The sequence below is a fragment of the Pinus tabuliformis genome, chromosome 3_2, assembly GCF_031772625.1.
Source record: "Pinus tabuliformis cultivar Carrire ecotype Pingquan chromosome 3_2, CPIR1, whole genome shotgun sequence".
Taxonomy (NCBI): Eukaryota; Viridiplantae; Streptophyta; class Pinopsida; order Pinales; family Pinaceae; genus Pinus; species Pinus tabuliformis.
The window spans coordinates 181,550,535-181,571,780 of record NC_142302.1 but is presented as its reverse complement, the minus strand read 5'-3'; the positions used below and the strand labels follow the sequence as shown (position 1 = coordinate 181,571,780).

The 21,246-nt window shown below is 40.7% G+C and overlaps 1 protein-coding gene across 1 annotated transcript in view; it reads left to right on the top strand.

The window, feature by feature from the left end:
• The window catches only part of LOC149180389 (DNA polymerase delta subunit 1), a 337,034-nt gene that overhangs the window by 23,012 nt on the left and 292,776 nt on the right, over positions 1–21,246 (top strand). The window contains exons 2-4 of the mRNA XM_089416092.1: positions 14,737–14,847; positions 14,931–15,037; positions 15,361–15,520. Coding sequence (XP_089272218.1) covers positions 14,737–14,847; positions 14,931–15,037; positions 15,361–15,520 — 378 coding nt within the window. The remainder of the gene's footprint in view (positions 1–14,736; positions 14,848–14,930; positions 15,038–15,360; positions 15,521–21,246) is intronic.

The window sequence follows — 21,246 nt, the reverse complement described above, 5'->3', positions numbered from 1 at the left end:
GCATGTATTTCCTCATAAGAGTTCACCGGTTCAAAACTAGAGGGGGGTAGAGTATGTATGCCTTCGTACACTTAGCAGTGAAATTGTTTTGCGGAGGTGGGTCCCTTGTCCCACAAACAAGGGGGTCTCATATACCAATTTGGTGTATTGCTTGGTTGTGACCTTAAAATTGAATAATAATAATAATATAATCCTTTGTTGGAGCTCCAACGACCAAGATTAAATCTTAATCAAGGGCCCAGATTAATTCCCTATTGATCCATGTGAGTTTCTAAATGATTCACACCTTATCTCAATTAATATTGATTAATTAACTAGATTTCCAAAGTTTAGACTCAAGAAATATTAAATTCCAGAAACGATTTCTGTGTTATGGAGATCTCATGTGTTTTAGCCTCTCCACAAAGTTTCGAGACTAGAACACCTTCGATGCTACAAAAAAAAAGTTAACACATTGAAGGCTTCTAGGTTTTATCTTGAGTCATTTGAGTCATTGCCATTTTTATTAGACCCTTCTTGGGCATTTGTGTCATGTAAAAAGAATTATTTTTGAGTTAAAAAGGTTATTTGTCACATCCACACCAAGTCGGCCTTGTTCCCATGAAGTCGGCCTACATTAGGGCTATTCCACCAAGCAAAAAGGCTATAAATAGAGAGGCAATTCGACCTATCTGGAGCACCACTCAACAAGTTCGATCTTCAAGGAAGAGAAGCATAAAAGAGAGCGCCTTAGTTGGAGAAGGACGAAAGAAGTTGGGAAGACATTATTCGAGTTTTTGGGGTAGCTAACACATGCGGATTTTTTGGTGCCGAAATTGTGTGTCTACTGCAAGTCCAAAATTCTGTTGTTTAGGGCCGAAGTTCTGTACTGAAGTTGCTACTAGGAAGCTGTCACTTGGAGAATTTGAAAGGGATCATCTATTGAAGAGAAGGGTTGGCTTGGTGGTTAGAGTAGGTCTTTGTCTAGGTCTAAGAGGTCTTGGATTGTCTCATCTTGATTTGAATCTACTAGTGGAAGAGTTGGATTGGGTTTTGCCCTGGCTGAGTGCCCACATATTGTGTCTCTTGTTCTTGTGGTCTTCATATACATATAATTTGGTAATTGCTTGATGAAAGATTAACTAATAAAGAAGTAAAAGAAGCCAACATATTTCACAAGTAATTATCAAGAAAAAGGAATCAAACCGTAATTCCTATAAGCATTGATTTCTCAACATGTGGCCCAAACAAAAGAAGAAAACACCTCAAACTTTGTACAAGACTACCCAGATTTCTCCTCCAAATCCTTGATCTGCTTTCTATCATACTCGACCTTCAAGCTATCACAAAAGTCAACCCAAACAGAAGTCTATTTCTCCTTCACTTGAGCTCCTTTGATCTGCAACCACTTCAGAGATATAACTTGTGATGTTGTTGCACTTTTGGTGTGGTAATGAGGTCTCTCCTCTCACATATTTATATCTTCTCTTAGGTTGATGCCCAACCCTTCCAAAGGGTCTCCTCAAGTGAAGCCAACTTGATTTTCTAGGACAAGTAGCTCACACCAACATATAAAAATTAATATTTCAAATTTGACAAGGGCTCTCTTGGTGCTTAAAATTGCCCCTTGCTCCTCTAAGGGTGCTCTATCATCTCCAAGTGTTAAGTCATCAAAACTCCTGATGGATTCACATCCACAACTTTGTGTGCAAAGTCCACAACTTGGTTACACTTGCCCACAAAGCCCATGTGGGTCAAATTCCTCCACAAACCTGTACCCTATGTTTTGGAGTACCTCCCAAGCTACAAATATCAACACTCTACCCGTTATCATTATTGCCATCACCCTGGTTCCTAGGGCCCCATGAGTGCCCCCACATCATTAAGGAACCCATGCACGTCCCAACCCTTGGTGGGCGATGAACTGCCCCACCTTAAGGGGTTGCTAATTGCTTATATCATACACAACACACTCTCATCTCTTGGAACCTGTTGTAGCATTACAACCACACTTAAAATTTTGCCTAAGCTTCATTTTGGAGCCTCCTTACTAAAATCTCAGCAGCTTATCTCACACTGCTTAGGTACTTGTGCTTCTATTTGAGTTTTATCTTTCGCTTTACAACTTGTGTTTGCTTACTTGCTTTGCCGTCTAACCGCAAGTTGACTCCGTGACTTGGTTGCAAATTGGTTCTAACACTGCCTTGATTATCTGCGCAATCCTTGAGGGCAACCAGCCTTGCTCTCAGGAAATGTGCAGTGTAACCCAGCAATGAGCTCCAGCTCCAGAATTGCGCGGACCCAGCTGGCAGCTTGTCTTCAGCTGGGAAACTACGCAGAGCAATCCAAGCCAGCAGTGAGCACTCAAGTCTAGGATTGCACAGAGCCAACTGATAGCTTGCCTTCAGCTGGGAAATTGCGTAGACCTTGAGAGGCAACCCAGAGCCACTCAACCCAGAAATTGCGTAGAACCATACTGTGCTCAGAAACTGTCAGTGCATGAAGCAGAGAGTTGCCTGGTCCTCCCCAGAACTGCACAATCTTTCCGGGCAGTGCATGGCAGTGTTCCTGAAAAGCAAGAAGCTAAGAGGAAAAGCGTCCCTGGGAAGTAGAGAATCTATCATTAGCTTCCCGAAGGTGATACATTTCCATCTTTAAAAGTTTCCGCTAAGTGTCGTTGTTGTCCTTGATCGCAAGAATACGCATCATGAACTCCATTTGCTCAAATCTATGTAATGGATGCCTCTAGAGTTCACTTATGCATTCAATCATCAAGCTCTAGCTTCCCTAGGAGATTAAGGAGCACTTAGAGCATTGTGATCGCTTTTCGGGGTGAGTTTTGCTTTTATCGCCTTTTGCTGCTTTTTTTGTCACTTTTGTCTGTTTAGCTTTTAATAGTTTTGTTTCACTCGTATTGTTGAACGATCACTGACGTTTTAACTTGTAAAAGTGTTTTTTCAAGTTATAGATTGCCTTTCTCAAGTGCCACATGAGTTTTCTTGTTTTTGCACCAATGGTCATTGTTGCGGCGACTCCTTTTGCATGCTTCGTGTTCCTTATGTTTAATCCATTGCTGCACTTGTTTTACATGCATACATCCACACTTAGTCAGATCTGCACTCATCCTCACATCATCCTTCAGGTTTGCTTGTTTGCACACTCCCATGGACATATCTGGGCTCGCCCTGCCCGAGTCTCACATTCACTTGCACGCACTAAGTAATCTAGCAGCTGAAGGCCTCTACCTTGGCTTTTGGAATTGCGCAGAGGTTGTCTTGGGCTGGCTCCAATTGCACACTGCGCAATTCCACGAGCCAGTGTCCCAGCTTGGTCGCTGAGACTGCGCCTCTCCCAGGCCCTGTCTTAGACTGAACTGCGCATTGCGCAGTTCCAGTGAGCAGGCTTCCACACTGACTGTCGGGATTGCGCAATGTATAGTTCCCACATTCAGTTAGTCACCCCTTGTCAATGAAAACTATGTATTTCCTCTCATCAGATGCCCTGGATGCTGCTTGATCATGCTTTAAAGTTAGATTTGTAAGAGCTAATGTTTGCTTGCCATGAGTGTCTTTTCTGTCCCACAAGTACCACACTCGTGAAGCGCTTCTCTCTAGCAGTCATTGTACCATTGTACCACTGAAAGCAGTACTGGGGAAGCAGTTGAGAAAGCACCAGTTTACTTGCCAATATATGCAGATGCCCAACTGTTTACAGAAAAGGATTCAACGCTAACGTGGTAGCAAGACTATTAACATTGTTAGAAGGCAACAATCCAGTACAGGATCAAGGGAAGAGGAAATCGGTGACATAACAAAGGCAGAACAAAGCTGAAGAGCGAAAGCGAATTCAATCTTCATGCAGACAACTTTGATAGCAGAAGCAAAAGGTAGCAGAGGGCATAGACAACAAAGCAGAGGAAGAGAAAAGAGTAGAGCTTGCAGGTAGCAGAATTGAGATCGCGACAACCAGAACAAGAGTAGAAGGAAGAGCAAAAGCTGAGAAGCAGAAACAGAAAGAAGAACCAAGGCAAGGCACAATGATAGAGCAAACAACGTTAATACAGGTTGATGAGTTGGAACAACCAACAGCTGAGGAAGAGTGTGAACAGATGCAGGTTTCCTCACCAAAGCTAAGCACAAGAACCAAGTCTGGCTGGAGGTCGACATGTACATGGAGCAATTAATGCGCGAAGGCCACCAATGATGACTTGCAACTGAGCACAGACAACATGCAGAAGTACATTGGTGGGCTAGCCACTCATGACAATGTTGCTCATGCTTCAGGACGAGACGTACACAGGTTCCAAGACCACATGCTCGGATGCCATGGAGGCAAGAGTCTGCTTTCAGCAAGACAACATCAAGCAGTTTGGGGACATCACAACACAATACCAAGCTTGGCATCAGTACATGACCGAGAAGCATCAAGTGGATGTTGCTGAGTTGGTCTTTCCCCAAACCTCGGGGTTATAATGTTTTGTCTTGTTAGGCGGTCTCTAGCCTATTTTGTCTCACATGGGTACATGTGGAAAATGTGTATTATTTGTAAATATGTTGTAAGTGAAATTCCAAGTGTCACTAGTGTAACGTGAACAGTCACTATGTAATGTGAAGAGTCATGAGGGTAGTCCAAGAGTCAAAGGGGAATGTCAAGAGTCACCCCACCCTTCGCTATATATAGAACGCCATAACTCATAGTACGAGCTTTTGGGAGCCAAGCTTTTGGCTAGGCATTGTTTAGAGAAGGCTTGGAGAGTATTGTGACGAGCCTTGGCTTCTCCACAATGTAGAGCAAGTACATCTCGTTGCAGGAGTAGGTGGTGTTGACTGTAATGTTCCACTATTGGGGCTAGACGCTGTCAATGATGTATGTATGGATGGAACTTTCACTTAACAATATAACAGAGTCATCATGTTTTCATGCATATGTTGTTATTGTAGTTCGACTATTCTTGTTACTTTAGCAATGTGTGTTATTTCACTTATGCATTTGTGTATGAACTATTTTGTATACGATTGTACGAATCTTGTTGAAGACGTGTTGTTGTATTAACCTGTCACTTTGGATTGTGGACTATTCCGCTTCCAACGTGTGATGTCATTTAGCTCATGTGTTCCTTTCATGCTATATGTTATTACAAGTTTCTAAGGGACACATTTCCTTTTTCCCTCTATGTGTTAGAACCCCCATGCATCTCACTTGACTCGCTGCAAGGTCACACGCTTCCGATAAAGTTATCATACTTACCTCTACGCTTTACTGCAGTCAAGGCACTACTGTACTACCCACTGTTGGGATTCCTACTCCAAACAGTCTAAGGTCTAGTTGGGACTTCTTATCGGGAGATCCCCTGACATGTTGGTGGGTCTAGCACTGTCAACAGAACCCCGAGCAATAATACAAAGAAAAATAAAGAAAAAGCAAAAGACAAATGAAGAAGGGTCGAAAAAACAGAGGTTAGGGTAGCTCATGTATCCACGATTGCTACTTCCTATATTTATACACCTAAATATATGGACATTCCTCATCATTGCCATTGTTGAACCCATGGCATTTGGCCTTGAGACCCTTGTGCCCCTATCCATCTCATCATTATTTACATGACCCCTATCAATTGAAGGGTGCACCTTGGACCTATCTTTCCCCTTATTGGCTAGGAACACCTAATAGGGTTGTTTATTAGCCGCTCCTACCTAGGGAGTTAACGATATTACAAGCATAAAGCCCCAAATTTGGAAGGGAAGCCCATTATGAAGTCTCAATGTGCCCTTGATTAACAAGCTTGGTTCACTTAGATGCACTAATGAATTAATGTACTTGATGGTCAGGAATCACATTAGATCTTATATGTAATTGGCAGGTGGTGTCATCATGGACTGGGCAACTTAACTGGGGCCAAACCCACTAGAGGATTATATTGACAGTTATAGGGGATGCGTTGAGAGCCATGGGACTCCATCATGTGTTAGAGCATCATTTCATGCCATGGACACCCTCAACACCTTCAACAATTTGTTCATTGACCCTCATTATTCGCGAGATGATGCACTTCAACTAACATGACCTAGCCGACATAACATGATCATGGCAATTGATCCAAGGCCTAGAGGAGGTTTGTCTCACCCTTGAGACATGGGAGGGCAGACACCATAATCAAAGCCCTCATTTGGAGCATTGTACAGGCTTTTCTTTCATCATGAGACCCATGAGACCAACATTTGTGCCCCAAACCCACCATGAGACAACGCACAATGACTTGCATGTGAAATTAGAGGCCATCCCTTCATTCATCTTTATTGGAGCCCTCTTTCTCATCATGGCACTTAGAGGACTCAACGTGGCCCTCCAATGGCCCTACATCATCTTGCCATCATTAACTCGGCTTGCATATGGATGGCTTATTCATAACTTGTGATAGCTACGTGGTCGGATTGTGACAAAAACTTGTTTTTAGCACATTATTTTATAATTTTGGGGGCTCATTAGGTTAATTCGATTTTAGAGAGACTCATAAATAGAAGTGACTCTCATTTGTGAGAACTCATCATTATCACTTGGATTCTTCTCTTGTAAAAGAACTTGCACTTTTTCTTTGGAAGCTATTGGAGTATCTTGGATGCACTATGATATTTGGAGATGATTTTTGATCTGGTCTTGGAGCTACTTCTTGAATATGGATGGATATATTGCATGATTATCTTGTAAGTTCTTTTGTTGATGGAATCTCTCTCTTGAAAATGTCCAATGTATGTAATTTCTGCAACTAATGTAAATGTTATTGTGCCCAAATTTTGTTTTAGAATTTTTTTAGGAAGCTATTTGGTTGGCTCTTGCATATGTTGCTCATGATATAACATGCAATGAATGTTCCTAGTGATGAAATGTTATTCTTTTTCATGAAATTCCATATTCAAATAGTAGGTAATTGTTGAAGGTTGGTAGTTAGGGCATTAGCTTTTTACCTCCTTGAGGACAAATTTGGCCAATCTAATGCATCTAGGACTTCATAGCCCAAAGGACTAGGCACTAGTTCGAGGATTTTGGTGATCAAACTCCTCTTTCTCCATATTTTCTCCTCCTAAATTTCAGTACCCTAAAGGTAGGGAGGATATATTGGGATTGCATTGAAATTTTAGGGAGGTGAATTTTCAGGAATCCAAGGGTCCAAACATCAAGCTCAGGGTCTAGGCTACCTATGCTGCAAGTTTGGTGGGCATCCGCCCGAGTTTCATCCATAAAATATGTTGCCCTAAATGCTACTCTAAGAGGGAAAACCTAGGTCTTTCTCTCTGACCCTAGGGACTCCTTTGAGGGTTGTATGAGCTACTCATTGGAATAAATCATAAGAACCCCTTTCTCCTCCCTTGCCCTGACCTTGTGAGTACCTTCGAAGCATTTTTTTCCATGTTTATTCATAAAACCCTTGGTCTATCGCAACTCTTGCTTAGGTCTTTCAAAGGGAGCGAAGAGCCTTTTTGAGGTGTCAAATCATCACATAGAGCTCCTTTGAGAGGTCCTTCATCATCTCCTAGAGTCTTGACCTTGGGAATGCCTATTACCATCATCATATCTAAAACCCTAGGTCTTGATCTCTATAGCTTTTCTTGGAGAGCGTGTTAGCCTCTTTGAAATGTTGAGCCTTTAGTGTGTCTCTCCTTGAATGGGCTTTGTGAACTTCATGCCTAGTTATTGACATTTCATTTCAAGTGATTTCCCTGCTACTGGGACTCCTCCCATTGGTGAAAGTCTATAAAGAGCAGGGAAAATTGACTGAGGTGACAGTGGGTTTTTGTCCCACTGTTGTCACTAGGTCTAGTAGTTTGCCCCATAGGTTCCCCTCCTAGGCCCTGCTAGATTGTGGTAACACCTATCATCAAGAAGTAACCATGCTATGAGAATGCTATTGTAGAAACAATATAGATAATCAGACAGTCCAACTAAGGCCATTTTTGTATAAAAAAAAGACTAAGCAATGACAAGAAAGGAAAGTAGGAGAGATTCCTGAGAGTGTCCTTATCTGGGCCCTGCCTAAGGTCCTTGGGGAATCTTAGAAGACTAACAATAATCAACTAAGAAAAAGAACTTTTTCATTAAGGGATCATCAAAACAGAGTATTAAAAATGAAGAAGAGGATTAAAATTGATTGCAATGCTAGCTTGAGGTTGAGGCCTGAGTCTCTTTTTACACCAAACAATATGAACACAGCCCCTTCAGTGATCACTTACCTGAAGGGCTGTGTCTCCTTTTAAATCTTGAGATCTTAGGGCGTTTGTTCCTCAGAACCAATCCTTTAAGCAGATTTTGCCTTTTGACTCTTGGAGTATGCCCAAGTGCACTGTAGATGCCTTGCGGGATGTGTCATCTTCAATAGGAGGTTGTGTGGGATAGGATCTATAAATCTTTATATCTCTGTTGGGAAGATGTCTTCTTGAATTCTACCTGGAGGGACAACTTAACACATACAATTTTATAAAATCATGTATTAATAATCAAATATACCCATCCAATTATCCTCTTCCAATCATTCATATTCAACTGCAAAAGGACTACTCTTTATATTATCTATGGTAAAAAAATGAGTTTGCTAAGCTAGTAAGCACAATGAGGCCAAAAATGGATTTTAGATGGGCCGTATGGTCTACATTATGTGGGCCCATCAAAGAGCCTTTTGCATGATAAAGTGAAACCTTGTAAGTTGTGAATTGTGTCCCTAAGTAGGTGTGAGTTGTTGTGATTTCAATCTTTGCTCCTTGGAAGTAGAAATGTTGGTGAGAGAGAAAGCTCTTCGATGTATTGCAGATCATGACCTTGGTTTTACCTAGGTATATTGTCAACTATTGTAGGTTGCGAAAATTTGGTAGGGCATCAATTTGCCTCTATAGGCTCCTGTTGTCACACAAAGTGTTTAGGCACCGCGACAACGCTCAGAGTAAGGGCTATCACTCTTGATACTTACTCACTCCGTTTAGACTCTCTTCTAGGCAAGTCAAGGGGGGTAGTCCCTAAGGTAAATGGATGAGAAAAGCCTGTGGAACACAGGCTCTAGGAGACTTTAATGATGGACAACTTGACGAATGTAAATGAATCTTGATTAACTCAGATGAATAGATTTAAATGTTAATGTAACCAAGACCCGACCACAAGATATAAATGATTATAGACCAGTGCCTTTAATATTTGAATTAACCATCAACTAAATAAAACAAGTTATCCAGAACAATATTCCAATATGTGACGAATAATGACAAAAACGCCCAACACTGTAACATGCAAAAGATTCCAGATCTAAAATGATTTTCATTAACTGCCTAGATCTAGATTCAATTAACTTTCTCGAACAACCAAATATGATTTAAAACGTTTATTGCACCTTTACCATAGAAAAATATGCATTTAATAACACTAAGGGACTTCAAATTTAAATTTTAATTATTCCTCAAGCGATGACTAAAGATGTAAAACAAATCAACGGGTTAAAAAAAATTTGAAATTTTTAATGGGCCATAGGCCACATTAACTTTTTTAATGTTTAAGCGCAAGTCCTCTAATTTATTTTAAATCCTTAATCACAACTTTTAAAATTTTTAGAATTTTTTAATGCTTAGGATTTTTAGGTTTTTAAAAAAAATTGTTAAGAACTTTTAAATTTTTAGATTTTTTTCTGTTTTTGTTTTTATTCTTGTTTGTTCTCTTGTTATTTTATAAATTTTTACGACTTTTAATTTTGTAAAAAAATAAAAATAAAAATAAAGAATTAGAATATAAAAGCAAAATCAAAAGTCACACAAAAAAAGTTTTTTAATTTTTCTAAATGCTTAGATTTTTTATTTTTTAAGATTTTTAAAATGTTTAAGATTTTTTTATTAAATGACAAATGAAACTAAAAAAAAGAATGCACATAAGCTAACCTAACTATATACAAACTAAATGAAATGAAAATCAAATAAAAAAAATGTAAGATGAAATTAGATTAAAATGAGACCAACCCTAATTCGAAAGTCCAATGGGACTTGAAAAAAATGTGAATACGTTAAACCTTAACCAAACCCATACAAAAAAGAGAAAAGTTGAAATGTTTTGATGTTTGCAGCTGCAGGTAAGCCCGATGGCAGAAAGAAAGATTAAGGGTAGGCTTTGCGATGAATGGAGCTGCGAGTTTGGTTGCAGGTCGAGGGGACGCAGAGAGCAACGGTGGCGAGGGATGGCAGCGATGGAGGGTTTAGCAGGCTAAGAGGACTGCGTGAAGAGTGGGAGATGCGAGGTTATGGAAGGCTGTGGAAATGGACGGAAGGGAAGGCTAGTTGCAAGGAGAAAGGAAGTCACGCGTGAAGGAAGAGATGGACAACGGATTAGGGTGAGGGATTGGAGGTGAATACGCAGAGGGCAGCGGTGATGAGATCCGCAGGTAGGTAGAGTAGGTTACACACAACAGGTGAAACGCATGGAAGGGTGAAGCAATGCCAGCAACGTGAAAGGAAGAAAGGTTGAGGGGACTACATGGAAGCTTTTGCGGATAATTGATAGGGTTTGAGGGATTCGTGGGTGTGACTGCAAGGATGGAAGGTTTTGGGAGCAGAGATCTGGACGGTGAAGGGAGAAGACGCAGACAGGGATGAGGCCACGGATGAAGCAGCATACAGATCTGGATAACGTGAATGGAAATGAGGGTTCTCTCTTTGTAGTTGCAGGTTGCTAGCTTGTGTGGAGAGGTAGCAAAGAAGGCGTGGAAGAGCTGAAGATCTGGAAATGTGAATGGGCAGCGATTTGGCAGCAAGAAAAGCCGCGGACAGGCAGCATGCAGAGGAAAATTGCAGGCTTTTCAGCTGCAGTTTAATGGTGGGCAGCGAAGTTATGCGAAAATGCTGCAGTAGGAGGTTTTCAAAGAAAATTCTAAATGCACAGTGACCCCAAAAAAAGCGGGCAGCAAAACAAAGAACGAATCAGCTTAATGGTGGTCTAGAAACCCCTTAAAATTTTTCCGGAAATCTTAATTAAAATTTGCGAATCCACTTGCTTCAGATTTAACAGTGAAACCCTTAAAAAAAATTCCAGATTAAAAAAGTTTTAAATTTAAAACCCTGGACTGCAAAATCTCTGGATATAATCCCTGCAAAAAATGATATCGACGAACCCCAGAGATCTAGATCTTACCCTCCAGGGCCTAGATCTGGACTCTATGCAGATTTCTTCCTTAGATCTGTCGCTGCAAGACAACAATAAAACACCCAAATGATATATACAAAAAACTAGAAAAACCCAAGTCAGAAAACCAAAAATATAATTACAGATCTATGTACATAAATGGCAGATCTATCAGATCTAGGGAGTGTGAGTCCGACTCCACTCCCAGATCTGATAATTTGAGGCTCTCAACAGCCAGATCTATCGATTTAGCACTGAAAAAAAGTTAAAATTTTCAAATTTTAAAGGAGGTACTGAGCTCAAAACCCTTCATGCATCACCCATAAAAAAAGATCTTATGATAAGCCTGGGATCAAATCAAGCTGGGCTCTTCAGAAAACATGGATCGGGAGTTGGCTGGTTCAGCCGAGAACTTCCTCGAACGCCCGATGATCTAATAATCAAGGATTTCCTGCAAAACTCAATTTAACCATCAACATAGAGCGAGAAAATGATAATAAAAATTAGATCAATAGAGATACCTGCTATTATATTCAAAACTTAAATTATCATTCAAACCCCAATGACTGAGCAAGATACTTGTACTTAAATCGCTCTTAAGAAAGCTATCAACGATGGCTAAAAAGAAATCTATGCCTGAAAATGACACATCTTACAGTATTTCCACGAAGAGTAACACCAACAGAAATATAACCCCAAAGTCTTTCTTTATTGCTCATAAAAAAATAAAGTTTACAAGAGAGCTTTTCGCTTAGTACACGATCAAAAGATCAGATGAATTGACTGACAATTGACCTCCTATTTAAAGATAAATCCTCCAACAACTAGTTCGAATGATCCTCGTCAATGAAATCTTGACTGTTGATGAGGATTAAAATTTCTTTTAATCTCATCCGTCGAAATTTTAAATTATTGAAAAATTCGAATTTTTCAATTAAATGCATTTTAAAATTTTTTGAATTAATTTCCTCAAAATTTTGACTTTGACTTAACCCTAGGGACCAAAGGCTTAAAATTTAGCAAAATAATTAATTTACCTTAGTCCTTGGACCTCCTAAACTTTAATTTTTTAAGGACCAGCGAATTTTGCCTTTGGAGAATTTAAATTTACTTAGGACCTAGAATTAATTAAATTTTTGGCTTAGGATTTTAATTAATTTTGGCCAGAAAATTTAATTAACCTATAAGGGGATAAATTATTTTTCCAACCTTCAGAACACTTTACATCATGATTTCTACATTTTTTTACATTTCAAGGGGGAAAACCCATTTGTGATAGACCCTCACAGACTACCCAATACTGCGACACAAATATAATCTAGCAGACCAAGCAATTTGTATTAAAATAACCTAACCAAATGGTTAGGATTATTTCCAATTCACTTTTACATAGACTCGATCTAGAACACTAGGACTCCCCTAAGATCCAAGTGAAAAAATCCATTTCGGCTTTGGGGTAAGGCTGAAGGAAAACTCTGCCGACCATCCGAGAATGGATCAGTGAGACAAAAATCCTTCTGGAATGTAGATCGTCACCAGAAAAGTAGGCTTACCTAGGTGATTACATACACGACACGGATCTGTTGAGGTTATTTACATTATACACATGCAGACTGGGTTTACATTATAACATGATCCGCAGGCTAACGATGATAGTTGGATGGCAGGAACACATCGATCAGGCGCTATCCCTTTTGTGAAAAACGAGGTGTACTGCTACAGGTCGTTGACACGTAGTGGTCAATAGGCCCTCTGGAGTAGAGGCTAACAGATCAAGTCATTAGCAAAATGGAGCAGGGAAATCAACCTTTGATGTACAAAGCAGCCATCTTCAACTTGGATATGCTCATGGGAGAAAGATTATAGCTCATCAATGCCGATCCCAGAGAGAGTTGATGAGAGGGGGAACCCTTGTTTTACCCCGATGGTACTTTAGATGAAGTTAAAATGGCCATGTGTTATTAGGAGGTGATCCATAACCAACTTGTGCAATCTCATGATGGCAGCCAGGAGGGTCTCGGAGCTGCCCCTACAATAGTGCCTCTCTTGGGACTTTATTAAATGCATTTCAAAAGTCTACCAAGCAATAGTAAACTTTCAAAAAGTGGTGGTGAGCCTCCTCAATAATGGCTTTGAGTGTGGAGATATGATTTGTCGTCTGGTACTTTGGGCGGAAATCATCTTGCTGTTTGGTTTTGAGGCGCCGAATTTTTGTGGCTGATCTAAAAGCAATAGATGCATGATTGTGTCATGAAGCTTGGAGAATGTGTGTCCAACCATGATAGTTTGGTAATTGTTTAGATCGAAACTACTCAATATCTAGATCAGGTGAATGATGTGTCTAGACTAGGAAAGGCGGTAGGCAGAGCATACCACATGTTTTGAATATATCAGCAATGTGTGTGTTGACAGATATGATGCCATTCTTGGGAAGTTTGGCTTAGAGGCCTTGTTTGTTGATCTGTTGGTGCTCATAATTTTGGTTGCTCTTTTGACGTCTCTCTTTGAGAAGAGGTGGCATGAGGGATAGGGGTGTAGGGGTGGAGGATTGTTCGAGTTGTCATAAAGGGAGGACTTGTGGGAGAACATGGATTGGGGGTCTAGGTTTGGGGTGATGAGGTGGTGTTTTAGGGAAAATTGGATGCTAGAAGGTTTTTGGGGAGTGGCAGGGGTCACACAAAATTCATGTTTTCTCAAGGCAAGAATGCACACTTCTTATGGTAGAGGAGGCAATGGTAGGCCTTGCAGAGGTGTGAAGGTCAAGCAGAGGTGCCTGTGTAGGATTTTGCATTCCTCATCAAACCAACAGTTCATGGGGAAGGGGATGAGAGTGTGCTTATGGTTGTACTGTCAAGTGAGTGTGGGTAAGAAACAAGGGCTGCCACTGCTAAGGCCCTAGAGAGTGTCTCATACTTGGCTGTGGCTATGTCTAGTGATATGAAGTGAGAGATGGGGGGAGAAACTCTTTAAGGTAGGTGGTGTATGAATTGGCATATTCTTTGTTGAAACGAAAGGTGCCGTGAGGGGTTGGTGTGGTAGGGAGAGAAGGAGGTGCATACAGAGAGGGAGAAAGTGAGGATGGCATGGTCTGCCAGAGGGAGGGGAGACACAGAGTTCTGTTGGTTATAGAATATTCAGACTCAAGCACTATATGGTTATCAAGGGTTGGGATTTGGTATGTACTATACTGAAAAGTTGTAGTTTGCAACGAAAATTTGGTTGTAAAAGCTTTAACAGTATTGAAGACTTTTAAGGGAATGCTTATGAAAGGAAATGACCTGGTATATATTGTGCGACAAACAGATAACTGTAAAATCATTATCATTGGCTAAGTGGCTTTGTGGTTTTTTGGTTACACTTTCATATAAATAGCACAATACTTGTGTTTTAAGTCAGTCTTTCTGTTTTCATTATTAAAAGTTTTAGTTTGATTTACTTTCCAGTAAAACCAATGGTAGCTATGGTAGTTTGTAAACATAAGCTGCTCAAAAGTTTTGCTGTTATTTGTAACAATCAATTTGGGTAGAAAATATGTATGCCCTTATATGATTTTTTCTTTCTACTTTGGAAATTGAAAGTCCCCTAACAAGAGTTGAGAAATGGTTCTATATTCAGAGTTCCAGCAGTTGGATATTGATTACATTATAGGTGAAAGTCACCGGGAGATTTTGCCTCATTCAACTGGACAAGCAGCAATTTTGCGGATATTTGGTGTGACACAAGAAGGTAGTCACATGGTATAAGCTTCTTTTCTATCTCTAAACTATTTGTGGTGTTGCAGCATCTCATATTATAATTTGAAATTTCAGGTTATAGTGTATGCTGTCTTGTACATGGTTTTCAACCATACTTTTACATCAGTTGCCTTGATGGGATGAGTCCAGATGACATAACAAGATTCCAACAAGTCTTGGAGGTAAAAGACTGCTGTATAGCTTTTTGTGAGTTCATTGTTTTTGACATTATATTTCTCTTAATTATCCATGCCTTTGTCAATTACTAAATTAGTAATTAATCAGATTGCACAATTAAAAATGATGTAATTCTCTTTGTGTTGGTTTTAAAAATTATTTTGTTTTCTCATGAAAAATTGTATGTTCCAGTTAATTATATGGTGTTATTAAGTCTTTAATTATAAGCCTACTTATAAGCTCACTCTAAATTTGTAATATCTAGTCATCTGTTGACCACTGTCATTGTAAGCTACTTCTATTGAATAACAAATTTCTGGTACTGCAGGGTAGGATGCGAGAAGCAAATAGAAATAGCAAGGTTACAAAGTTCATCACTAAGATTGAAATGGTTCAGAAAAGAAGTATCATGTACTATCAGGAACAGAAATTTCGAACTTTCCTTAAAATTGTTGTTGCTCTTCCTACAATGGTTGCTAGCTGTAGAGGTAAGTTCTTGTGGTTCATTTTTTTGACCTTATTTAATGGGAAAAAAGCTTCAACTTAGGTGCAGTTGATGAGCTAAGTTACCTAATCATATAAAATCTGCCTAGGATTTACACTTGGGCTTACCTAAAGTAGTGTTATTGTAGACAAAATCCTACAGAGATTACAAATGGAATTTTCACTAAACAGTTATTGAAGTTGCATGCATGCACACTATTATCGCATAAGTTTTTACCTGCTGTAAAAGTCTTAAGCACAATTGGTGAGAGCCCAAAGGCAACTACTAGGTGAGCCACCTACTATCACCTCAATGTCCTAGACTAAAGAAAAGGTTTTTCTAGTGGGTATCGATAAAAGTCAACTAACCTTGAACATTGTAACATATAAGAAATAATTTAGTTTAGTTAATTATCTCGATTTATGTGATTAGTCCAAACCGAGCTTGTTGGGAGCAGGGAGTGGGGGTGAAAAGCACAATTATGAAAAATATTCCTGGAGCTGAGCATTTTTTATATAATACATATTTTAATATATTTTGATGCATATATATTCAGAAAACCATGTAGAATGTTGAATATACTACAAAAAATGTGAAAACATAGATTTAACTATTTGATTAGTGATGATCATTAAAGGATCAACCATTTAGTACACATATAACATCATTCATCTAGTAGTTATATCATTGTCATCAAATGAATCAACACCACAACATCAACCTTCAAGTTTCAACATAAAATTTGTCATCAATAGATTGTAATACATAAATCAACCATGAAGTGAAATAGAGCATCATATTCATTATGAGAGAGTTGAAAGATGTCAGTGGTTCAAAGGTAGGTTCAAACTTCAAATTTCAAATTGAAATTGTCAACAATATTTACAATTGTAATAAAGACAAATTATAAAGTATACAAACATCATATTCATTATGAGAGAATTGAAAGATGACAACGGTTCAAAGGTAGGTTCAAACTTCAAATTTCAAATTGAAATTGTCAACAATATTTACAATTGTAAGAAAGACAAAGTAACAAGTATACAAAAAAATAAATCTCGTATCTACTACGCTTTCCTCCTATTTTTTTATTTTTAAATATTTCTATGTGGTTCACAAACCTTGGGGATTGGTGACCGCTACATCCACAAAATATTGGTAACAGGAAAATCCACCTGAAGGGATCACTTTCTGCTGACTCAACCATGGAGCCTGACCTTGAGAGTGTCGAGAGAATTGAACCTGTGACCTCTCAATAGTAGAGGTGCTTTAACAATGGGGACTCGACCAATTGAGCTAACCCTCGGGGCTATTACTACACTTTCCTCTTGCCGTAAGAAACTTCTTGTTTCTTTTTCCATGATCTATAAAGAAGAGGAGTAAGAGTAGGTAGAAGTGTTTGTGGAATGGCCCCTATGTAATTCAGGGTGTCAAGAAGATAAAGGCAAAATTGTTGCTTCTAGAAACCTGTCGATAGATGGGGGTGGCATGTCCACTCTATGAATATGATCACTGTCAGGGTCATCCAAAATTTCAGCTTCCAAGCGCTCTAAAACCATGGCTCCACCCTTCAAATTAATCTTTTGTAGATTGTTGTCCCAAATCATATCTCTTTTATAATTATCATTCTGAATCACCGCTGCATCATAATAATGAGACAACAACCTCAAGTTTCAGTGCATCTAAACCAATCTTTCTACCTAGTCTACATTTAGGCTATTTTTCTTTACATTGTGGTGGATGAAGCTATAGGTGCTCTGACACCTATTTGCATAAGAAGTGTTGACCACTTGAGAAAGCACCCTCATCGCCATTTTATGTAGATATGTGTTTGAGGAGCCATACATGTTCCACCATTCGATAGAACTCAACCTTCATCAAATCTTTGGTTGCATGCAAGTTACCAAAGATTCCATGCTGGTTGATGTACCTACTCAATTCACTTTGTATGTGAGCACTCTCTTCTTCTTCAGGTACTAACTTGTCTAATGCAATCATATACACATTTTGCTCCTATGGATCTGTGTGTGATTTTCTCCTGACCCCGTCACTAAGTGTTTGTTGGGCCAACCAAGATAGAGAATAATATTTTTGGTGCAAGGACATACGCTAGGCCATGGAATGGATAATTCAGATTATCCCAAATTTTGACCACGTTTATGGTGATCATACAAGATTGCATCCCTTCGCTAAACAATGTCTTTGATTCGGACTAGCATGGTATCCATCTGTTCATACACCTCCCCAATCACCAGTTGATATGTATCTACAAATTGAATCATATTGGAAATGAGTTTGATGAACTGTAGAATATACCTATCTGTTGGAAAACCTGACCATTAAGCATTATGTTCTCCACCTTTTGAAATTCATGTTTGTCAAATGCATATATAGTCTTGTTTTAAAGATCTTGCCATGAATCACTTGATACCATACTAGCCAATGCCTCTCTTACCTTTTGTGATATTCCCACTTAGCAACATTGCTAAGGGGAAATATCAATTTTGGCCATCTTGTCTTATTTTGCATTTGTACTTAGCAAAAAGTGGGTTACAACTTACAGAGCTCCACTTTAATTTTTAAGCTAAGGAAAGGCCCAAACATTAGAGAAAGGGAAGGAAATCGAAATGCTAGTGGGAGGTAGGGACTACTCATGCAGAAATACGACCCCCTAGCAAATACACACTTCTTGGAGGGAAATCGATGGTGAGTTTGAATGGCTGGGCCCACATGGGAAATTGGGGAAGCACATTGACAAAAGAGGAGAAGGCACTCATTTTTGGGATTCTTGAAGCACGCTTGAGCTAGAGGTCAAGTTTGCATCTGCTATTGAGCACAAGAGATTTTCAGGCGAGAATCTCACCCCTTGCTTCGGTGGACTTTGAGTGCCAACCCTACGAGGGAATTCCATTCATCTTCAGATCGATCGAGGGGCATTTTAGCGTGTTCTTGGAGCAGCCTCAGCAGAGGTAGCATAGGCCTGCGTAGTCCCTTCTCTTGCTACACATGGGACTCTTAAAGGAGGTTGATTTTGGGTTGAGATTCTGGGAGCAACCAAGAAGGGAGATTTGCTAAGTCTTCCAGCCATTTTGTGAGCCTTTGGCAACATTATTCATAGGTGGGTCGAAATACACAGCGGTTGGAGGAGCTAGGGGAAATTGGGCCGAATTTCCAACGTCAACATTTGGCCAATTCCTTCAAGGGTTATTGGTGGAGACCCTGGGGTTAATTTCCTGGAATTTTCTAAGCACTGAAGGAGGCCCTAACAATTATTGTCTACAACCAGCAATGCTTTTTTCACTGGGACAACGCAAAGTTTGTTGGGGACAACCAGATTGCATGTTAGAGTAGCTGATTTCATCACCTGGACATCGTTAGCTTGCCTTGGGCAAGCCCAGGTGCATGCTTTCTGATCTTACTGTTGTACCCAACACTTATATCAATAAAATGGTTTAGCTTAGGGTAGTTTATGGAGATTTCTGGTTATTTAATGTGCTGTAAATTTTTGTGTGTTTTTGCTATGTTTGCTTTGTTTATCATTGTAAATTTCCACTAGGAATATTACAGTGGTATCAGAGCTCATAGTCTTGGTTCAGCCTGTGGGAGCAGCATAAATCTATGACACCAAAAGACCAACATAACGTGACTTACTGGAGGCAAAGGTACAGGAGCAGAGAGAGGTAGCTACAAATTACCGCAGATCCAATGATAGTTGAACTAGAGGTCAAAAGGTCAAACATGGGGGATAATGAGGGAGACATAAGGAGTAAAGGGGAGGATTTTGCCCAACATCTTCTCAAGGTCGTGCAGGATATGTTTAAGGGTATTGAGGAGCTGAGGCAACAAGATTGCAGTAACAATAGGGGCAAAGGGATTCAAGGAGAATTCCAAATTGGCGAGGGCTCCGGTACTTAACATCACCAAGGGGGTCATGGCCCCAATGCACCCCATTCCCAACACACCACCCAGGTCCATTATTCCTACATTTATAACATTCGCTGTTGGAGGGATGCAAGGGCAAGAGGAGATGCCGATGGGGGACTATTTTGTGGAGTTATTAGTCCTATGGGCCTAACTTTAGAGAGGTCATTACCTTCAGGGACTTTTGTCAGCTGAAAGGTAATAGCAGGGGAAAAGGGCAAGGCGGAGGAAGCTACACACATGGTACGATTTGCAGCGCAACATGGGGAGATTATTCCTCCCAACTTTAAACGGTTCGTCCAGGAGCTCAGCGAAAGCATGGGTTGAGAAGTTAGATGTTTACTTCCAACTCAACCATATGACAGAGGGGGAGGCAATTAGGATTGCCACGTTGCATTTAGAGGGAGAAGCCCACGACTAGTGGTTCCATGGGCTAGCCATGATGGGGCACATAGGGGTTACAACCGATGAGGATTTCACTAAGAGGGTGTTGGAGCGATTTGAGAGGAGGAACCCGAAGGGGCATTTTGGGGAGTTGACAAGGCTCAAGTAGACAGGGAGTGCTGAGGCCTACATCTTCGAGTTTCTGAGGTTGTCAGTGATGGTGCCTGACCTATTAGAGGCTAGGAGAGTTTTCATGTTCTTAAAGGGGCTAGCAAAGCCCCTGAGGGGATTGGTGAAGTCCAACAGGCCCACCATTTTACAAGACACAGTTGGGAGCGCACGAGACTTGTAGGATGCCCTACCTAGGACTAGAGTGCCAGTACTACCTAGATGGGGGTTCCATCAGAGGGGGAGAGACACTAGGGCCCCACCACCGAGAGCCAACCAGGGGCGTGGAAAGTTAGATGAGGAGACTCGAAGAGATCTCCGGAGGAGGAAGCTATGCTTCACTTGTTAGGAACTGTGGGCAGTAGGACATAGATGCACAACGGGCAAGGCTCACTACAATGAGGTCTACTTTGAAAATGACCATGAGGACGATGTAGAGTTGGAGGCAGGTGGAGATGATTGTGTGGCACAGGTGGAGAGGGGACCACCACCACTGCCAGGGGGAGCCCTTTTCGCACTAGCAAGAGGGGTCCTTGTGTCCTTACATCGGGTATCGAAGTTTCTGGCAATGAGGATCAGAGGCACAATACAGGGGAAATGTGTCCCAGTTTTGGTGGACAGGGGGGCCACCCACAACTTCATTGATGCGTAGATAGTGCAGAGGAGGGGGATCATGACTAAGGAGTTTGAGGGGTTCTCAGTGCTTGTGCTGGGGGACAGGACGATGCATTGTACACGCTATGTTCTCTTTCTGACAGTGACTATGGGGAACTATTTAGCCACTGACCATTTCTTTGTGGCAGATGTACCAGACACCAATGTGGTGATGGGTGTCCAACGGTTTTATTCTCTTGGCCGGGTCACTACTGATTGGAGGAAATTGGAGATAGAGTTTACAGGGCCAGATGGCAACTTGGTGGTGCTTAGGGGCATGCACTCTTACCCACCACAAACAGTTTCAGCACACAGGTTGGAGGCTGACCTAAGGCATGGTGACATTGAGTGGGTAATAGAGTTGAGGATTTCAGAGGCTAGGGGTTAGCCCAAGACACCACACTTGGATGTACAGGCCATCTTAGACAGCTACCTCCTGGTGTCTGGAGACATACTACCAGGGCAACCACCTGATCGGGGGTTTGAGCGTATGATTGAGATAGAGCCAGGGGTACGGGCCGTGATTACCACCTCGTATAGACATCCCAAGGCTTACAGGGATGAGATTGAGAGGGCCATTCATGAGCTGTTGGCACTTGGGCA